Source organism: Sphaerodactylus townsendi, linkage group LG07, assembly GCF_021028975.2.
Source record: "Sphaerodactylus townsendi isolate TG3544 linkage group LG07, MPM_Stown_v2.3, whole genome shotgun sequence".
In the NCBI taxonomy this organism is placed as follows: Eukaryota; Metazoa; Chordata; class Lepidosauria; order Squamata; family Sphaerodactylidae; genus Sphaerodactylus; species Sphaerodactylus townsendi.
In genome coordinates this window covers 39,272,836-39,295,207 of record NC_059431.1, presented here as the reverse complement: position 1 = coordinate 39,295,207, position 22,372 = coordinate 39,272,836, and the positions used below count along the sequence as shown (strand labels likewise).

General features: G+C 37.8%; 1 protein-coding gene across 12 annotated transcripts in view; it reads left to right on the top strand.

The window, feature by feature from the left end:
- Positions 1-20,091, top strand: part of SSBP2 (single stranded DNA binding protein 2) — a 157,719-nt gene extending 137,628 nt beyond the window's left edge. For 6 of the 12 annotated variants that reach the window (XM_048502966.1, XM_048502970.1, XM_048502977.1 and 3 more), the window contains 6 exons: positions 1,923-1,977; positions 4,365-4,435; positions 5,441-5,519; positions 8,506-8,534; positions 9,440-9,538; positions 18,580-20,091. In XM_048502966.1, the coding sequence (XP_048358923.1) occupies positions 1,923-1,977; positions 4,365-4,435; positions 5,441-5,519; positions 8,506-8,534; positions 9,440-9,538; positions 18,580-18,624 (378 nt within the window). In that variant the 3' untranslated portion in view covers positions 18,625-20,091. Of the gene's footprint in view, positions 1-1,922; positions 1,978-4,364; positions 4,436-5,440; positions 5,520-8,505; positions 8,535-9,439; positions 9,539-15,089; positions 15,697-18,579 lie in introns of those variants that run through there. The other 6 variants (XM_048502978.1, XM_048502976.1, XM_048502974.1 and 3 more) reach the window with 1 other exon arrangement.
- Positions 20,092-22,372: the final 2,281 nt, after the last annotated feature.

Genomic DNA, 22,372 nt, shown 5'->3' with positions numbered 1-22,372 from the left:
GTTAATATGCATCTTTCCAGCCTCGGGGGGGGGGGAAGGATTTTAAGAGTAATGGGTTAACTTTCAGATAAAAGAGATTTTTTAATCCTAAATTCAAAAGAAGCAATAACTGATTTGAAAGGAACCAGAAACAACCCTAATACTATTAAGGAAAATTTTAAGGCAAAAAAGTTTATTCCTTCATTTTAACTTCTTATTACAGACTCCTCATTTTAGGATAATAAATTCTCCATTAGCTGCTTAACTGAGAGGGCTAGCATCTATATAAAAAGGCATGTTCTAAAAGATGAATTCTCCACTAGTTTCTCAATCTGGAGAACTAGCATAAATAAATAAATTCTAACATATCTTACCTCAGTTCTAACTCTAATACAATATTACAATATTTTCACCAGTTTTCAAGAACAATGTAACAATAGCATGAGCTGGCCACTTCTCATCTAATTGGAGCACTCAGGTTGGCAGGTTTTACACCAGCATTATTTAGACTTACTCAGAAGAGAAGGTAGAATCATAGAGCTGGAAGAGACCAATCCCCTGCAAATGCATCAACCAATCCCCTGCAATGCACAAACACAATATACAGACCAAACACATAATCAAAGCACTGATATTGGCAACCCAAGCAAGTAGTCATGATGAGAGATTGAGGTAGATAGAGGATAACAGGAAAAAGAATTAAAAGAATGAAAAAGCGGCCAGAGGCCTTCCCTGGAGCTCAGTTCCTACTTTTTATGCCTTGCCAGGCCATCCTCGTACTATAGACTAATGTGACAAGTGTCAAAGCAATCAAAAATAGTTATGCATGCCAGATTTGTTATACGGCTAGTTCTAGATCTCTACCAGCTTGAAGTCAAAGTTTTCCAAGTACCTAAGGTCACTCAGCTGAAGTCCTGTCACAGGTTCTGATCTTAATTTGATGGTTTAGTGCTGCTGTTTTAATGTTTTATTATTGCTATTTCATATCTGCTTGAAATGGTTTTAGCAGTTTAATGTCATACTATTTTAAACTGTAAATTGCTTTGAGATACTTTTTGGATTAAAAGCAACATAGAAATGTTTAAAATGAATAAATCCAAGGGACTATTGTTGCTATTTTGTAGGCAGCGTCATATACTTTTTTTGATCGGGGGCTGGGGGGGGACCTTTCCCTTTCAATTTAGATTTCACAACAGTTCTGAATTTAATAATTGTGATTTCACCCAGTATTTTCACATGCCCTTGAATATTTTATTGAGTATAGTTCGTGAAGGATAAGTAGAGCGTAAAGCTTCCTGGGTGAATTTCCTGTGTCTGTAGCCCAAAAGTCCTTGTCTTTTGTGTTAGGTTTCTTGAAAGATATCACATTTCAGATTGCTGAACCAATAAAGGGTTTTGCAATATACAGACCAAAAAAGGCATGGCATGGACCAAATAAAATAAGTGGGAATTGAACAGAACTGAGATCACAGGACAGATTATGGCCATGCTTTACTCAGGATCCAAATAAGGTTGTCCTTGACTGGTTCAGCAGGTAGTGTCCATAGTATGAAGAAAGAGACCTACATAATCCAGAATACAACTTCATATGGAGCAAAGTACAGAATAGGTAGTGAGAGGCACCCAGAACAGTGAGGATCATTGCATTGGTTTAGTACCTTATCTGTTATTTCTCTGATATCTATTACACTGAGAAGCTGTAGCCCTTTCAGTCAATACAGGCAATCTCGGTTGGGGAAAATAATACTGTATTGAGTTCAGCTAATTAACAGAAGGCTGCTAAAGCTTTGGGGGCACAGGAAATGTTTAATGCAATTCCATGTCATCTACTACTACTTTGTTGTATAAAAATAAAATGTCTCTTGTCTTTTTGTAAGAAAAGCCATGCGCTTGGTTGGATTATCTTTTTTTTTAATGTTAATTTAATGACTGGTTCTTTTTAGGGCCCACCAGGAGGTGGAGGACCTCCAGGAACACCCATCATGCCTAGTCCAGCAGGTATCTTAATGTTATCAGAAAATATGAAGACAGTTAACTGTGTATTTAATATCTTTTAATTTAAAAGAAAAAAATGACTAAATGATATGCAGCTGGTACTTTTTCCAAGTTGGCAGATACATATCCAAGGCCTACTTGCACTTATTAAAAATGTTTCTCCAACAGAGCAGATTTTGAACATTTATTATGCTAGCTTTTTGGCAACAAATTCTATATATTGCTTAATGAGATTGCTAGGTACAATTTGTAGTTAGAACACATAGGAAACCCTCAAGGACTTAGGGAGGGTCACTTTTCTCTGTATCTGCCTCCCCATTACTATTTCTTATTTCTCTCCCTCTGACAATCTACATTCATTCATTCATTCATTCATTCATTCATTCATTCATTCATTCATTCATTCATTCATTCATTCATTTATTTAAATTTGTATTCTGGCGCCCTCCCCTTGAGGGTTTAGGGTTAAGGTTTCTAGAGATTTCCTAGAATTACCACTGAATTTCATAAAACAAAGAGTTGTCCCCCCAGAGAAAACAACTGCTTTGGAGGATAGACTATTTTATATTCATCTGAGGCCTCTCGCCTCCCCAAACCATACCCTCCTCAGACCCTTTTGTTCAGATAATGCAGCTCAAGTCACCAGATTTAACTAATCTCAGATTTGGCCGACTTTGCTATTAATATATAAATGATTATTAACAGCAGCACAACAATGTATATTTATTTGTTTGTTTATAACTTTATTTATATTTAATCCCTGCTCTTTCCCAAAAAAGTTAGGCTCAGGGCCACTTCCAACAGATAATACATACATATATTTTTATTTATATATACTCTCTTTCTCTCTGTCTCTCTCTCTCTTTCTCTGGATAAAACATAGAATTAAAACTATAATCATTCACTTAAGAGATGGCATTCTAATACATATTAAATACCTTAGGCCCCTTCCACACATGCAGAATAATGCACTTTCAATCCACTTTGCAGCTGGATTTTACTGGCCAAATAGCAAAACCCACTTGTAAACAATTGTGAAAGTGGATTGAAAGTGCACTATTCTGCACATGCAGAAGGGGCCTAAGAAATGCTGATTCTTCGAATTGGTGAGTTGGTTTGTAAATGGTCACAGACCACAATGACCCAAAATTTGCAGAGATGGGATTAGAGCATATACATACACACACATATATATACCTATGTTCTGTGATAATTAGGAAATATTTACTTATCTAAAGAACTATTTATAATAAGATAACGCAAACAGATGATTAGATTTTATATTATCTGATATTTGAAAGCTAATATTTTGAAAATTTTAAATACCAGATTTGATTTTTAATCTTACTTTTCTGGGCTTTGAAAGAAATTTGTCTGAAAAGTAGAATTTTACTGTAACAATGAGCTCAGAACAGTAACCTTAGATTTCAGTCGTATGATATCAACTCTAAAACAGGGGTCTCCAATCTATGTCCCTCCAGATGTTCATGAACTACGATTCCCATCAGCTGTCCCAATTGGCCATGCTGGCAGAGGCTAATGAGATTTGTAGTTCATGAACATCTGTAGGTCCGTAGGTTGGAGAGCCCTGCTCTAAAAGATAACAATGGCATAGTACAATATAGACATGTGGAGCATTGGCTATTCAAGCTAACAACCTATCTCAAAGGAAATTTGTTCTAATTCAAAATTGTAACAGTGTTTTGATTAGATATAGCCAACTTATGTTTGCTTCTCTTTCGTTCTTCCGTTTTGAAAGCACAGATTGTTTCTCTTCACTGCTATTACTACTTGGACAGATATTAGGAAAGTGCTTAATCATGACCCCTTAGTAGAGGCAATCTAGCAGATATAAGTATCCTTCAACTTGAGTGATCTGGATTTAAATTCATTCTCAGTAGTAAGCTTACCTGGTTATTTTGGACAAGCCACTCACCCTTACTTCTCATACAGGTTTTAATGAATAATGTTTCAAGATTGTTGGGAAGACAAATATTGTATTTTCATTGCTAAAGTAGGGAAACTTCTTCTTTGGGACTACATGGTATCTCCTTTGTTCTTCTTTTCAGAAAGCTTCCATCAAACAAATTCTGTGGCTCACAACCATAGTCTAACAATGACTATTTACTCTTACAATTGCTTTATTGGATGTTAACAATATGTGTTAGTACAGCTTCAACATACTTCTGAAATGGGTACTTCCATTGTATAGGTTAGTTCCAATGGAGTGTTTCTGCAGGTAAAAAGATTGGATAGAAATTCTTTTATCTACAGAAATTTTTATTTTGATCCATGTCCATTATTGGCACTGTCTGAATCTTGATTTAACATTTCAATTCAAGTATTCACTATTTTTTATGTCTGATCTTTCAAAAATATTTTTGTTTCAGATTCAACTAACTCGGGAGATAACATGTACACGCTAATGAATGCAGTGCCACCTGGACCCAACAGACCTAATGTAAATATTAGTTTCGAATGTATGTGACTGCCTGCCTGCCTGCCTGCCCGCCCGCCCGCCTGCCCATATAGATATACCCTTAGGCATAATTGCCTAAGGGATGGAATGTCACAACAATGAATTTCCCACCAATCACCATGCAGGACTCACTTCCAACCATGGAAATGAGTCCTGCATGGTGATTGGTGAGAAGTGTGTCCTCATTCCACCTTCCCCCCCACCCAGTGGAGAAAACAGCGCCATGGTGCAAGCCCAGTGGGCCTTCACTTTGATGCCCACTACTCCATCGGGCTACCACCAACCTCCCAATTCTTCTCCTCTTCCAACCCACCCCCCAAATCAAGCCTGTTGGGCCTGTTCCTTGGGGTCCACTGCTCCACCAGGCCTGTCACCAGCCTCCTGGTTCTTCTCTCCATTACAATGGGCTTTATTGCTAATATTATATATCTCCATGCACAGTCGGTGTCCTTTTTTAAACATGGTACCTGTGCTTTTAAAGTTGCACTGATTTTCCCCAGTTCCCCTCTCAGGACTTAGGAGAGCTCCCTCCCACAAAATTTGCCAGTAGTCAGTACTATGCAATATATGTACCACACAGGTGATACTCAAATTTCAAGGTATTGTAAATGTACCTGAAAAAGGACACATGAGAGAGGTTTCAAAAACCTTTCTTTTATATGTCTCCCTTCTAATATTCCTTAATGTGGAATACATTAATTACATATATATTCAATGCACTGAATTGTTTGTTCTGGCTGCAGTAAGCCCCTGCTCTTAGGTACTTATTTCCTCAACAGTGCTCCCTATGTGAGAATTGGCAGTTTAGGCCATTTCCTAGCCATCTGAATTTTTAATATTTAGCTATGCTACAGGCAAGTAAATATACACAGATCATTCATTCTAGTCTAATTTTTGATCTGCTCTGTAATACAACGTATATTGTGTTTCTCAGGGTGAATTACTTATTAGGATGTTTGTTGTGTGATAAATTTTTCCACTTTCCAGTTTCCAATGGGACCAGGATCTGATGGGCCAATGGGTGGACTGGGTGGAATGGATTCGCATCATATGAATGGATCACTAGGTAAGGATAATACATCTTAGTTTTGTAGTCTGCAGTAGGGAACTTGTTTGATTCAGAAGACCTCATCTGGAATTTCTGTCATCATCTATATACTAACATCTGAGGATATTTACATCCAGTGACTGGGGCTGTGAACAGGCAAGACAGATCTTTCTGCAAGCCTGAAAAAGCCCCCCCTCCCCCGGTTTGCAGAAAAATGTGAAATCTATACAAAACAAAACTTGGGGGGGGGGGGGTAAAAATCCAAAAATGATAAAAGGAGCGCTTTTAGCTTCAAACAACAACTTCACTCAGTGGTTGTTCCTAGGGAACCACAGAGTTCCAAGGATTGATCCTGTCAGCAAATCAAGGGGTGGGGGCAGACACCTTTTCAGGCCTGTTCTGGTCTTTGAAGGAGCAGAGTTGGGTTGCTAGTTCCAGGTTTAGAATTTCCTGGAAATGTTGTGGTGGAGTCTGAGGAAGGCAGGGTTTAGGGCGGGGAGAGGCCTTAGCTGAATATAATGGTATAGAGTCCACCCTCCAAAGCAGTTACTTTCTCTGGGGGACAGATCTCTGTTTGGAGTTCAGTAGTAATTCCAGGAGATCTTCACTGAAGATTTGAAACTCTAGGGCTGGAAGTAACCTCTAGGTGTCGTGATACACTCGACTTGCATGACTCAACTAGGCTTAGCTGCTTGCTACTGTTCCCCACTGTGGAAAAAGGAAAGGTATAAATCAGGGGTAGGGAACCTGCGGCTCTCCAGATGTTCAGGAACTACAATTCCCATCAGCCCCTACCAGCATGGCCAATTGGCCATGCTGACAGAGGCTGATGGGAATTGTAGTTCCTGAACATCTGGAGAGCCGCAGGTTCCCTACCCCTGGTATAAATGAAGTAAATAAATAATAAATGTAGCTGAAGATGGGAGACAGGTAAAAAGTAGATTGGAGAGAAGGAGGCAGGGAAAAGGGAGAGGATATAGGAATTGCTGGGAGGAAGGAAAGAGTAAATAGTGTGGGGAGAGGAATATTGGGGAAAGTGATATGTCCTCCAGAAGTCTTTGAGGGTTCCCTACCATGCAAGTGGGTCTGGTCCAGTAGCTGGCATCACACAACTGGGCCACAGTTTTCCTAGGTAGAGGTTGCCAGGGGGACAAGGGAAAGCTGAAGAAAGTGAGGTAAATAAAAGTAGGTTGACCTTTAGGTAGCAAAGAAACAAGGTTGGGAACTGCAGGTTAGGAAATACCTGGAGATTTGGGGGGCATTGTCGGGGGGGGGGGGTTGAGGAGAGGAGGGATCTCAGAAGATATAATTCTATAGGAACCATCTTCAAAGTAGTCATTTCCTCCAGGTGAACTAGGGTTGCCAAGCTCCAGATAGGGGCTGGAGATTATCTGAAATTTTCAAGTGTGCTCCAGACAACAGCGATCAGTTCCCCTGAAGAATACAGCTGCTTTGGAGGGTGGACTCTGTGGCATTATACCATGCTGATGTCACTGCCCTCACCAAACCTGGTCTTCCCAAGACTGCTCTTCCAAATCTTCAGGAATTTCCTAACCTGGAGCTGGTAACCTTAAGGAGGAACATATCTTTATAGTTGGGAAATCTGTTGTGATTCCAGGAGATCTTCAGTTGGAGGTTGGCAACCCAGAAGGAGAGATGGATGGAAGCAGGAAAGAAGAGAAGCTATGAATGTTTTCAGGAAAGGGAAAGAGGGGAAAGTGTGTGGGGAGGGGATTAGTTGCCTTCTGCAGATCTGTGTGTATCCCCACTGGTATTTTTGGATTTTGCTGTCCAACTAGAGAATTCGACATTGAAAATGAAATTCCCCAACTGTTAGTAATACCTGAGGAGACTGCACTCAAGTGTTCCAAACATTTTCTGACTGCCACCCCCCAGGCTTCTAGGCCATGGCCCTAGTTGCCCTTCCCCTAAACATACGAACATGCACTTCTTTCTTGGTATTGGGTCTACTGCAAATTCAAAACAACAGTGAGGAGAGTGCTGGTGCTATTACTTTTTAAAAAAATCTTGCTTTGCAAATAAGGGGTTCTCCCCTCCCCTCGGGCTACACAGTGAGGAGAGTACTGCTACTTTTCCTTAAAAACTCACCAGTCACCACATGGCAAAGATGGAAGGACAAGACCTATCCCCTGTTAGCTGTCCCAGGAATCTCTACTTCCCTACCATCCTAAAATTCTCTGCTGCCCCCTACTGCCCCCAAATTCCTCACTGTCTCCTTGATGTTTCCACCGTCCCAGGGAAGTAGTACCGCCCACTTTGGGAATTGCTAAACTGGAGAATTATACATTGAAAATTAAATTCTCTGACTGTTAGTAATACCTGAGGGGGCTACAGTTAAGTGTTACGAACTATCTTCGAGTAGTTCATGAGGTGAATGAGCCAGGAAATCTTTGTGTCCTCACATGCTCTCCCCCTTGTGAACAGAGCTAGGACTTCCTGGATTGAAAGAAACCAGACATAACATCAAAACTTGTTATAAATTACATTTTTTTCCTTGCTACAAATTGAGATTCTAAAGCATATTTTAATCATAGTTTATAATCAAGCAGGGTACCCACAATTCATTGAAATGCAGGGTTTGGCCATCACAGCAAACAAGTTTTTTTTAGATTTGGCAATTTCATTTTCAGCTCTGTCGAGAAGCAGAGGGGGTTGTTTGACACTGTAATTCCTGGGTCATTTTCATTACAAACAAACAACATTTGTTCATGATATCTGAACATAGTCACATGTTTATCTGTCCTTTGTTTCCTTTCCTGTACAAAAAATTGCACTTGCCTGTATTGTAAGGAGAGAGCTTTCTAAAGAAAAGGAGCTCTATAATTGCCAGGAATTTCAGAAGCTCCGGCATATGTCATGGTAGAAGCTAAATCACAGTTTCTCTTCGCTTTTGGATGAAAACTAGACCAACCATAGACAGGTGAAAATTACTGTTCCATCAAATGAAAATGAAAACTAAACTGCTTTGTGGTTTTAATTTAAGGCTCCGGAGACATGGACAGTATCTCCAAAGTAAGTACATTTTTAGCACAATCTGTCTTAATCAAGTTTAATATACAGGTTAAAATATAGTCCAAATAAATTGTTTTTGTTGGACTAGCATAATTTTCAAGCAGACATCATTTTTGGAAGTAAATCCAAATCACTAGGATCTACTGAAGGGATTTGTTAACATATCAAAAATTGTCCCTAATCTCCAGTCCTTTTTAAAATTGATATATCATAGCCTGGTTAATTAAACTAACTTGATATAATGTTGAGTAGACAAACATAGGCAACAGTTCACACACTGGTTTAGATCTCTTCCAAGGATTTGTCACATCTATTAGAGTTTTTGTCTTTCTGAAAGTATAAATGTCTACAGTAGAACCACTGCTCCATTTCAGAAAATATTTTTGAAATAGTCTGAGTTCAGAAGTGCTTAGTTCAGAAAAAATTCTGATGTGAGCAATACATGGTAAAGCTGCATTGCTTCCATTACAAGTTCTTGCCATTACTGGCCTGGAATTATTGAGAAACAGTGCAAATAGCTTTCATGGCTTGTCTCACAGGTGGGTGGTGACCACTCTATCTGTTCATGCAAGTTGTTTCTGCTTTCCATTCTCCCCTATAACAAAGTGCTGTCAGGGCTGGCAGAAACTATCAGAAGGCATTGAATTAAGATTCATGCTAATACAGGATCCCAACCTCCCCTCCCATAAATTACATTCCCTGTACATAAGGAAGAGATACCGGAAAATAATGTACATTTGGAAGTGTTTTTCTGCAGTAGGCAGTGTGATGTTCAGATGCTGGTGGGATTTATATTTTCATTCATAGATTTTTTAAAAAGAAAATTGTATTTGAAAAACTGTTCTGAGGCATTTAAAAATGATCTTGAGCTTACACACCTGACTTTTCTGTTGTTTTTCTGATAGAACTCGCCCAGTAATATGAGCATGAGCAATCAGCCCGGGACTCCTCGTGATGATGGTGAAATGGGTGGGAACTTCCTAAATCCTTTTCAGAGTGAAAGCGTGAGTATGCTGTCTTTTGCTTCTTGGTTATTGCTTTAATGTCTTTGTTTAATTTAACTAATACTCAATTTCAGGCTTTAAAATACTCACATCTAAGCCTGCAGTCATTTATATGTACATAACCAAGGTTATTTCCCACATATCTGAAAGGTTTAGGACTTGAGTCCCAAGTGGTAAAGGAATGAAACAACATTTTCTGTATTTGCAGAGTCTGTATGGTATTTCTTATTGTTAGTTAAAAAACATTAAAAACTGTCATGTTGATGTGGCCCTAGTATGTGCTTCATGGTATTTTTCATATCTGTTATCACATTTTTGTTTTGTGATCAGTGAAATTCTCAGTTGCCATCAAGCCATTTATCAACTCATGTTCTGTTTGTCTGTGGCAGATCCAAGACAGTCAGACTTAGACACAAGATACCAATAATACCAACAGTAGAAAAATCACCAAAAGATTGCTTAGGATTAGAGTATAAGTTGAAAAGTGGCTCAGCTTCAAAACCAACTTTTACCCAACTGTGCAGATTAGTATGCTACCTGTTTTTCTGTTGGTTTTCAACCATAATAAATAAGTCATTCATTTGTTATACTAGCAGGCATATGTTTAACTAAATTATTTTGTGTTATATGTTCTTGTCAACCACTATAACTCAAAACATGGACATCCAATGTATTTGAACCTAGAGTATGGCTGTTGTCTTAGGAGAATCAAGAGTGACTACAGGGACACTTTAAAATGCCAGTTATTAAAAAGAACAACAACTGTACAGGATTTTATGCTGCCAAGAAGACACTAATTATTGTGTTTTGTTTCGTGTTCTACCAACTTGGTGACAGGACTTTAATTAATGCCTTTTAAAGGTCTGCCTTTCAGTCTGAAAATAATGTTAAGTTCATTTTATGATGCTTATTTTGGTTTTTCTTTTTTGTTTGGTTTTCAATGCTTAGTCTTAACTGACTGTTATGCTTTTTATTCAATTTTATTTTGTAAGCCGCTTGGGCAAGTTCCCTGAAGTGGCAGCAGAGAAGTGCACTCAGTAATAGGCAATATTCTTCATGAATTCAGGTTGTCAGTAGCCCTACTGTCCATGCCAAAGTCTGCTGTAAAGTTTTCAACAGGTTGTTTGTAATGGAACAGATATTTGCACCCTTCCAGTCAGATATTAACAATGTTATAAAATAATTAGTGGAAATATCTTGCAACAAATGTGAATCACTTGTGAAACACTGCATTTCATCTTCTGTTTACAGGTGGTTTGTGCAGCCTTGAGTTTTGGCCCATTTAATGTATATCATACACCAATTTTTTTTGCTCAGCCTTCTACCAAATACTTTGCAAGAATCAGTCATATTTCTATCATGGTGATGTTTCTGGAGTAAAGCATTACCTGTTCTCTTTTCATTGTCATATCAGTGTTGGTAGTTTTCTACCAACTGATGGGAAGTAAATAGATGTGAATATATAGTATTCTTTTAAAATAATGTCACATGCTCCCATGGACAAAATAGCATCATTTAGATTAGTGGTAATATGAGGAAGGAAAAGAATTCCCAAATTTAATACACTAAAAATGGTATCCGTAAAAGTGTAATCTTATTTAGAGTTACTCCAATCTAAACCCAACCCTGCATAGGATTATTCTGCAAGTATTTGAGTATTCTATTTGATATTTACTTTAGTTATCAGCAAAATAAGAATGAGAACATTCATAGATTATTCACTGACAACTGTATATAATATAAAGGGTCAAATCAATGTAATTTTACATTAAAGAAGCACATGGAATTAAACTTGCATATATTTTGGTAAAAGTTACCAGCAATAGCTTATGTACAGTACTGATGAACATGTTTTCCAACTAATCTTCAGAACAACTACAGTGGAACCAATGAAAACCAAGGCAAACTTTTCAATAAGAATCAATGTAAATCCAATTAATCCGTTCTAGGCACTCCAAAAAACATACCAAAACCACATTTTTTGGTGAATAAACATAGTGTTTAATGCTGAAAACAGTAACAAACAATAACACTAGGACCAGCTTCAGAGCCAGTGGATCAGTGTCGCTGTCCAAAGCTGTCCAAAGAGGTCTGTTTCTGACGCCTCTTTAAGATTTGTCTGAAATGGGGCAAGACATTGTCATTAAACAAGTTGCAGACAAGGCCTTTACGATACTTTTGTTTGTACATCTTGCATGTCACATGTAGCTGTGCTTGAAAATAAATTCAGAGTGGTTAACAGTATACTAAGCAGAGACACATATTTACAAGCCCATTTACTGCAACAGAACGGTATAACTTTGCTTAGGACAACAGTGTATATGTGGTGATTGAGTCGGAGATAAGGTCAGATAGAAATCCTTTAAGTAAATAAATGATTTGTGAATTAGGTTGCATGACATCAGCAAACGGAGTAGTCATGTAGCTTCTGATATTGTTTCTTAAAATCACTCCAAAGGGTGAAACAAGTATCTAAGATCATGTTAATCCTTTTTACCCCTTTCCTGATCTGAGATACAAATTATAATAAAAAGAATCTACCAAGCCACAAACACTTGCTTTATAATGCATTTAGTGACTGTGCTATGCATCTTCCTGTCATCCATTTCATGATGCTTGTCTTAGACTGTTAAATATGAAATCTACTTTCCATCATATTTATTTAAAAACAATGAAACTACTATTGTCAAACTCAAAATTACTATATAGAACTTAGTAACAGAAGACAGTAGACAATCCAAATCTGTTCAGCAATATACAGTGAAACTATTAAACAAATCTGCAACAAAGATACGGAACATGCAGCTTGACTGGAATAACCTTGTACCATTGATAAGTGGATCTTGTCACAGCATCTGTGAAGACACTAAGAAGGAAGAAGATCCAACTTCAAATGTATACAAATGAAATATCTTGATATCTCACTCACCATCCTATCATGCCTTCTCTTACTCTTCTCTTTCTTTCCTGCTACCCCAGCTCTCTCTTTCCTTCTCTTTCTGCACCACTATCCCAGCTGTCTTTTTAACTTTCTGCCCTGCTACCCCAGCTCTCTCTTACTCTTTCTTCTCCGCTACGCTGTCTTTCTGGCCCCTGTACCCAGCTGTTTCTTTCTGCCCACTTATTACAACTCTATCTTTCTGCTGCCCTCCCCCAGCGTTCATTCTGTCTTTCGACCTGCCTACCCTATATTTTTCTGGCCTTTCCCATCACTTATTCTTTCTGTCCTATCCTAACTCTTCCTTCCACTCCCCCCCTCCCCCCACAGCCAGTCCAATTCTTGATAGCTTACCTGGACTGCACTGGGGGTGTGTGCTGAGGCATCTTCCTCCCCACCCTACTCAGCCCTGCTCTCAACACCCCAGCCAGAGCTGTTGTGGGTATAGCAAGGCCTTCCCCTTCATATCAGTGTCAACTGCTGTTAAAGCAAATGGTTGTGGGAGGTGTAGTCCAGCTGAGCCCTTCTTTGCTTGGAACACAGCATCCTCTGGACTCCATCTTCCAGAGTCCTTCACTTTAAAGAATGAGTTGTTGGGAACATGGCTTGCCTTTTATATAGTAGGATTATGCACTAGATATTCTATCAACATCCTCTGGTATTGGTGTTAGGACCATTGCCCCATAATCATTGCACCAATAGAAATATATCTGATTCTTGTACAGTATCACATGGCAGACTTTTAAAAAGGTATTACAATTTATAGTAGATCAGCAAAAACTCCAGGCTTCATATATATCTTCATGCTCAAGAAAAATCTGAGCTTTTAAAATCTGGATACATATTTTGCTCTATCCAGTCATTTTGTCAGCTCATAGGAAGAAACCAATGTGAAAATAACATCCTAAACTAAAATTATATGGAGTAAATATTGATAGTTGGTTTGTTAAACGTATTCTGATAAACTTCAGAAAGTTTTCCATCTTATTTTGATGCAAGCTCAGTGGGGCTGATGAAAACTGTACAGTGAAATGAAGATCACTATGGGTCACTAGAAACAAAGATGCCCTCTAGTGTTCTTTTGGAAATAAGCATGATACTGGAAAGAATAGATTCATGGGAGGATTTTAAATGATTCTTCAAAATAAGATCATATTTGAAACTTTATTTCTAAATTCCTATTTAATTCTACAGAATAGTTTTCCACTCATAAAGGACTAACCAACAGATTTAAAACCTTGCTGTTTGTCTTGAATCGTGAAACAATGAGTTCTAATTCAAACCAAACAGGAAGTTTTAATGAAACAACTTCTGTACTCAAACTTCTGTACAACCCATGATCATAACTGGTAAGGCCTGATGAATGGTTTATCCAAGTCTACTGCTCTTATCCATGTCTACTGTGTAACTCATACTCATCTCATAATCTGCCATAATTTGGAATGCTTTATAAAAAATGGACTGAACAAAATTATTGAAAAGTGAGAAAAGTTGATCACTATTTTGTTACATAATAAAAGATTTTCTCACTTTGTCTGATATTACTGATTTCCCATTTAGCCAGCTTCAGAAATTTTCTTGCTATTAGGTAGCTAGCTACAAATTGAATGAAGAGATTGGAATGTTTTTTCTAAATTTAGATATGTAAAATGTTATCATTCTGTTGGGTCTTCGGGTTTTTAATCATCACAAACCTTACCGAAGCTTTTAAGATAGGACAGATTACAAATCCAGTTAAATGTTTAAAAGATTTTTTTCTGAAGGTCTCTATCAAAATTTACCTTTGTTCTTTATGAGGCACCTCAGTATCCTTTAATGTAGCATTGAGAACTGAAATCAATTTTCCTGATGTAAAATATCCATTTTAATCAAAAGTTCTGTTTAAAACTCAGGACAAGGTTTGCCATTGTATTTCACTTACTAATTAAATAATTTTACTTATTAACTCATTTCGCAACATAATTATGGCTGGTATTCTTTATTGTTAATAGTAAATATTCTGCTCCAAATACATCCAGTGGGCCAACCTTTATACTGAAATAACAGAAGTTCACTTCAAGCACATTTTGTAGAATAAAGCCAAATTCCTAGGACATCTTAGGTCGGTGCCATAAGCGAAACATGCAAAATAAGATGCAGAAGAGCTATGTTTTTCAGTCAGATTCATGCTTAGCAGATTTCATCTTTTCCTGTCATTGCCCTCATAGTCAAACTGAATGGTCTTTCTATTGAAGTCCTTTCCCCATTCGGCAAATATCATGGAGTGCTAATGTGTCAAGGCACAGTAGGCCCAATCCACCCACCCACAGCCACTTTGAAGGAAAATTAGAGGCATCTAAATTGGTCCTTAGACACAGGGAAAGATTCTCATAAACCAGATATCTGATCACTAACTAAGCACAGAATTGTCCCAAATAGCAGTGACTGGTTTGTATTTCCCCCCATATTTCTTGTTCACACGCTTTTCATAATGAATGTCTGATTACGTGCCATTTGAAATGGAAATGTATTTTCCTTAAGATAGAGGTAGACGTATACACGTCACATGAAAGTTTGATTAGGATCGCAAGAAATGAATGAGCTGCTGCTAAAATGTGGATTCCTATTTTTCAGTATTCCCCCAGCATGACAATGAGTGTGTGATCCTTACCAAGTCTCTTCATGAAGGCTGCACTGAGTTGGCCCTCTCCAGAGAGCTACTAAAGAAGAAAAATTACTCATCCCTGTGTACAGTTTGACAGAAAATATCTCAGCCACAATTGGACCCACCATTTTTTTCTTAACCATCTTTCCAGTTTTGTGAAGAAAGTGGGTCCTGATCTGGTTTCAGCAACTATAATAAGTGGCATATCAGAGCTGCCCAAGACTGAACTGCAAACAGTTATCTGTGTATGTATATGTAGGGATAGATGTATGTATGTGTGTGTGTTAAAGAGACATAGATATGCGCACATACATATATAGGCCTGCAGGACATTGTAAAATAATATCACATGACATCTTAAGTAGAAGTAAGAGATAGGGACTTTTATTCCATCTTTTTTCACGTTTACATTTTAACTATTAAAAGAACTGTTTCCCTCTCCCCATCTGAACTGTTTTGTGCTGTGTATATCACTGCTTTTGTAAGTTATTTTTTTAAGATCTCTGATAAGTTCTGTTTTTTTGTCAATGTCCGCCATCATGGATAGGAATAAAACTGCTTATAAGAGGGCTCTCATACAGTTGTGTTTGATACCGGTAGCTATGTGCATTGCAAACCACACTGTCTCAAGAAAAAGAAAAAATGCATTAGTTTTATTGAGCAAGTAAAACTTGTCCCTTTGCCTTTAAAAAAAAGACCCAAGAGCATTGGAGGGATTCTTATGCTGGTCTCTCGGAAGCCTGATACTGTGATCCTAAACATACCTGCATGGTGGTAAGCTCTATTCATAATGGCCAGATTTGCTACCAGCTTAATATGTTGAGGATCAGACTGAAAATCCTTCAATAGTTGTTTTCAAGGGAAGTCTGAGTTAAGTTTCATCTTCTTGAGCTATGCAGATCAAATACAGCATTACTGTGTTGGACTCTGGCTTGATTGCTGTAGCATCCAGCAAGAAAAGTGGCAGGTTTTATTCTTCTGTCTTTGCAGAATAAAAAGCCTATTTAGTATGATCTTCCATAGGTGTAGTAATTAATAAAATGCAATTTTATTGGCACACTTTTTGGTAACAATACATCAGTGTCTCTTCCTGGCCTGCTGCCAATAGCTCTCTGTGATCTGTAGCTAGTTAAAGGCCCATCAGCTGTGATGTACCAGAAGGGTCGGAAAATCCTTTTGCCCCAGTCCCACTCACTGACTTCACTGAGCAGCTTCTCCCTCCGTCCACACTTCCACTTCCCTGCTTTATTGCCAGTTATTAGTAACTGCATTAGAATTCATTACATGTTACTATAGCCTCACACATTATTGGGATTATATTGTTTATGGAATTATTTAACAGATGCTAAGGCTGAGCTTCTTCTGGTATGGCATATCTGGTAGTACAAAACTATGGAATTATTTAAGTATGCTAAATGTGAGGAAGGAGGATGAAAGCACTTTGTTCACAGGTATGCATGGAAAGTAGTATTCCCCTACCCAACTTCCAGCTTTGTATTTTATTTTCTTATATTTCCCAGCCCATGAAATCTTATCTGTACCACTCTTGGCCACTGTTGGTGCATGTATAAATTGAATTGTTGCCTTATTATGATTGGTGTACATTTGAGATGATTGGAAAGCTTAGTTGGAATCCCTCCAGTGTGCCTCTGTCAGAAATCTGTTGAAAGAATGTCGTAAAAAGAGCAGTGCTTGAAGTTGGTCACCTCCCCCTCCCCCCACTAACTCTATAAGAGAAGGGAAGCTCTCTACTTCAGTAATCTTAAATGAACTTTTCTTTGAAGAAAGCATGACTATTTTATAATAGTTAACCTTACAGAGCAGAGTTAAGCAATTGGGATGCTTGTATCTTTGCAGACAAAGGCCTACAACTATTCAAGTGGATATAAGAAAGAGAGATCTAAAATGCTCTCTTTTTTAAATACTTAAGGCATGTGAGAAACTATGCACATTGTTTTATTGACTACAGTTTCTTTTGATGAGGCACATGAGCTGGGCTTAACCGTAATAGCAAACAAGGTTTCTATGAATCAAGAACTATGTAATTACTTGGATATGGGGAAGGAGAAAGAAAAGGGAAGACAGGAACACACAGATTCCCTGGCCTCAATGACATAGCTGTAAATCGTGGTTTGCCATTACAATTGAGGGGAAAAGATAGGTGGATTTCCAAGCACTGATTTCTCTCTAGTGCACCACACATCCACGTTTAAAGTATATTTTATAATCGTGTTCTAGCCTTAATGCCAAGGGTTTTTTCCCTCTCAAAAAGAGCATTGTACTAGAGTAAATTAGGATGTAATAATTTCCGTTCAGTGGCATGTTGATGGAATGATTCCAGCAGAGGGCTTCATGTGAAAACCATTCACTCAAAAAAAAATGTCCAATGATTTTTAAAAGGAAATTAATGGATCATAATGGTACATTTTTTCTGGAAATATTTCTGGAGGAAATCACACAAATAAGCAATTCTACCATTAGTTTCATATATGCACCTCTCTGGACATCTCTAACCCTTAGTTATACACAGTAATGATCTAGTATAATCATTGATACAATGGACTGTGTTTAAGGGTTGGTTTTCTAATCTAGAATATAATTTTATACAGTTCTTTAAAGTTAAATGCCTGAAGCACATGGGCAAACAGGGAGGTCAAAAAGTCCCCCCAAAACCCCTTACCAACACAGGAGTTGGGGGTTAGAAAAAGAGCAGGCATTGGCCCACCCTCTGTAACTGGGTCCTGTTATCCTTGCAAGGGGGCAATGGTGTCTCACTCCTGCCATGCATAGGACCAGGTCCCTTTCTCCTTGCAAGATGGGCTGGACAGTCCACCTTAATGGCAGACCCAGAGACCGAACAGCAGAAGTGATGGAGTGAACATGTTTGTCTTATAAACTGCTGGAGAGTACTTCAAAACTTATTTTATAAGCTGGAGTAAGGATGGTATGGTCCTATTTCACTTTAAAATTATTTTAGTGTTCATAAATGTAATGTATGTAGTACTAACAATTTTCCTTCAGCTAGGACTTGCCAAATAATGTGCCTCAACCACAAGCTAGAGAGACCTCTGCATAAGCACCAAGCATAGGCTAGCTCTTTCAAGCATTTCTCTCTGTCATAGTTGCCAAATTTATATTTGGAAGCCTGCAGATTTTGGTTTTAACTCATCCTGTGCTCATCAGTTGATCCTTTAGATACCACTGTTTTCATGTCATAAACAACAGTCTATAATCTCTGCATTAAAAACTTCAAAAGCCATTAAATATGTAATTAATATGTAGTGTGGAAATGGAAGGGCATGGGACCAGTTATTTGACAAGGGACCAGTTATTAAGTTGTATGTTTTATTTTCTCCTTTTGCTTGGCATCACACATTTTAGTGATACTGCACTGAGTATTTTCTCCTTGTCATCAAATATCAAGTATTATAAACATGTTTCCCAATTACTGTTTTAAAGAAATGCCCAAGTGTCATTTTGGAGGATTTGGCATGCAGCATTTAAGCATTAAATACAACTAAGGTAGGTTACCAAGATCTAATTCATTTGAAGTTGTAATACAATTTCATCATCTAGTAATCTAGTCCATTTGAAATTTTCAGAGTAATATTCTAATATATGAGTAATATTTTAGTGCATGAATATTAGAATTTTCTTTTGAACAAGCTCGAATTTGGGACAGAAAATAAGATCTAATGAAAAAGGACCCACATTTAATATGAAATAACTGGATCTGAGCATAAATATATTCTGTTTCCCATGTCATAGGTGTTGTCACATTAAAGATTTTACAGTTTACTGTGATGACACTAAGTACTCTTGCCTCACTGATATACATGTGGAGATATGTGGAAGCATAGGCTGCCCCATTCCATCAACCTTGGGAGAATGCTCCCATGCAGGTGGTACGTGGATGTTATATCATCTTGAAATTTGACAAGGTTTGCTCAAATGGAACTCCACGTGGACATTGGAGCTCACTTGCTCACTGGAGCGGTTCTTGGAGCTTCCTTGGTCACTGGGCTGGTTCTTACTGGACAATAAAATGTTCAGATTTTGAAACTGCATGCGTTGTTAATGCATGAGTGCTGAGCTTGTAGAATATTGGTTCCTTGTCTTCAGCTTGCTTTTTTAAGCCATGCAGAAACAGTTATATGCCTTAATGTAACTAACTTTGGGGAAGACATGTGGCTTTTTTCTGTTCCATACTACCCCAAACTATTTTTCCATTCTATACTACTCAAATATTTGTTAACCTGAAGTATGTAATCATGTATCCTATAGTTAACATCTTAGCAACTTGCCTAGATTTCTTTTGTAGTTTTACATGTAAAATATGCAAGGAAGCCATTCTCTTATAAATGGGAGAATTTGCCATAGCTATATATATCTTTTTTAGAATACACCATTTTACCAAAGTGCAATTTTTGTTTTCTAATATGACATAATCCATTTCCCGCCCACATTTCTTTTGAGGAAGAGAGGGTTATAAATATTTTTTCTTGCAAAGTTAAATGACATCTCAGATCATTAATTCCTCCATGTTTTTTTAAAAAATAGGGCTTTGCTATGTAGCTTTCAAAAAATCTGACCTAAAATCTAATGCATATGCCAATAATCATGTGTAATCTTATGTTACTAAATTAGAAAGATGTCTTTATATGTTTGGGGCATGATCCAAAGGGCCAAACATAGTTTTCTGCACATGCATTTCTCCTTCTACCTAGCTGTATTTGAGTGTCCCCTTTGCAACAATGTGAAATAACAGTTGGGAGTGACACAGCCATTGGTTGCTGGTAAATAATGATATATACAAATACTGAGTTACACTAAGCCAGGGTCTCCAACTTTTTTTAGACTCCCAACTTTGGAATTCTGATACAGGGTAGTACCCTGTTTCCCCGAATATAAGACATCCCCTAAAAATAAGACATAGTAGAGGTTTTGCTGAAGTGCGAAATATAAGGCATCCCCCAAAAGTAAGACATAGCAAAGTTTTTGTTTGGAAGCATGCCCAACGAACAGAACACAGAAAAATAAGACATAGCGCATCTTTGGGAGCAAAAATTAATATAAGACACTGTCTTATATTCGGGGAAACACGGTAAGTACAACCACAAAATGGCTGTCAAAGGAGCACAAAATCTCAGGGAGTGAGTTGAGTGCAGACAAACATTGTGAAAAGGGGGTGATCAAAAACATTATAGAAACTTTGGTGATTTATGCGGAAAGGATCATAGTTACAACATTGCTGGGAAATCCATGCATGCTCAAAAATGGTTATTTATTGCTGTAGTAACTGTAGTTTGCTCATGTAAAAAAAAATCAACAGAATATCAGTGAGTCCTTAGAAATTGAACACTCCCAAATGGGGGAGGGGAACATGCACCACATGTTTTGAATGCCGAGGGTTCTAGCCCTGTTGACAAGAAGGTATATCTGTTTGTAAGAATAAGTCAGTATGCATTCCTGAGGCCAGTACTTAAATAAATGTGCAGTTCCAATCACACATTCAGTTGTACATGCATTGAATGTAATATGAGAATTACTCAGTGAATGCATAAAGAAAATGAAGTGGACACTATACACAGATTGTTCCAAAGGGAAGTTGTGTTGGTGTACAGCAGAAGAGCTAGAATTAAAACTCATACCCAGCAAATCTTGTTGGTCTCTAAGCTGCTACAGGATTCTAGTTATTCACAGACTGTACAAACATTCACTGTAACTTGAGAACATGGTTTCTATGTTGAATAGGAGATATCACATTTAGTGCTGGATGCCTCCAGATAAATAAAGATAGCAGTTACTGGAACAGACCTTTCTTTCCTCCAATTTCTGGAGATTTGCTACTAGCTGGAGGAGACAATACTGAACTTGTAGGGTCAATACACTTAATATAATACTTAATATTATACTTAGCATAAACTGGATTATACATTCAAGTTTGTGGATATTAGTTTTATTTTGAATCCTACTTCCCTTTTCACCAAACAAATATTGTTGCTTCCCAAGCAAGAACTTTAAGATTATCAAATAGTGCTAGGCATCAGGAGTTAGTGAAGCAGTGAATTAAACTTCAATTTTTACCCCATCTATGCCCACATATATACCTTACCTATATGACATATGAGTACTTTCTTCAAAACATTCTTTTTCATTAAGAACATGAAGCCTACTGAATCGAATATCTGATGAAGGAAGCTTTGATTCTTGAAAGCTTATACCCCGAAAATCTTGCTGATCTCAAAAGTGATGCTGGACTCTTATCTAGCTGCTCATCCAACATGGTGCAGTTCTCTTGTTCTCTTGTTTATATATATACTCAATTCTACATATTTAACTCACCGCTGCAATTCCCAGAATTCAAATCTCATTTATTCTGTACCTGGGAAAAATGCAGTTCTCACCAGATTTCCTCAACATAGTGCCCACCAAGCTTTTCAGATAATGGGTGAGACCACTGTAAGGCAAAGCTTGTTATTGGGTGCTCTGGTAAGCACCTGGGCTTGGGGTATCATTCCCCTTTTAGGCTTTCCTTTTATTCCTTCTTATCTTTCCTCCTTGCTCAACTCCCAAGGGGTTTCCATCATTTCATTTTTACTCTTCTATCATTCTTTTGTAAAGGGATGGGTGGGTGCTGAGGCAGCCATTTGGGGTTTGGTTCCTCTTCTACAAAAGCCATTTTGGAATGGTACTCACCACACCTCAAAATTTCAAAAGTTCCTGGAGGCGCAAAAAGTTTTAGGATCCCTGCACTAGCTAATATGTTAGGTGCTGTTGTGAAAGGAGGGTAATGGAAGAGTTGGTCGGCTAAGCAGTTCTCTTCTTGTTTCCTAATTTCTGTGCTATTTTGTGAACTCTAACATTGTAGGATTTATTTTTTAATTCTGCAGCTGCTGAATAAATCCCCAATTTCTTGCTCTGGACTACGTAATTACTGATACCTTTAGAAATTTACTGAATAATGCTATTATTTCCATTGCAAGTTCTCCTTTTCACCCCCACCCAATATATAGCAAAATAGGCTAAATGTAACAAGGATGCAAGCATCTCATGTAACATCAAAAACAGCATGGGGCACTACCTGGGCAAATTTATTTAAAACCCACCTTTTAACTGGTACAGTAAATATAGCTCTTCGCCTCCACACGCAAATATTTCCCGTGTGTGTTTGTTCTGTTTTTAGACTTCTATTTCTCATAGCAACGTATAAGGAATATACATGCATCTTTACATTTCCATGAAAGTCCTG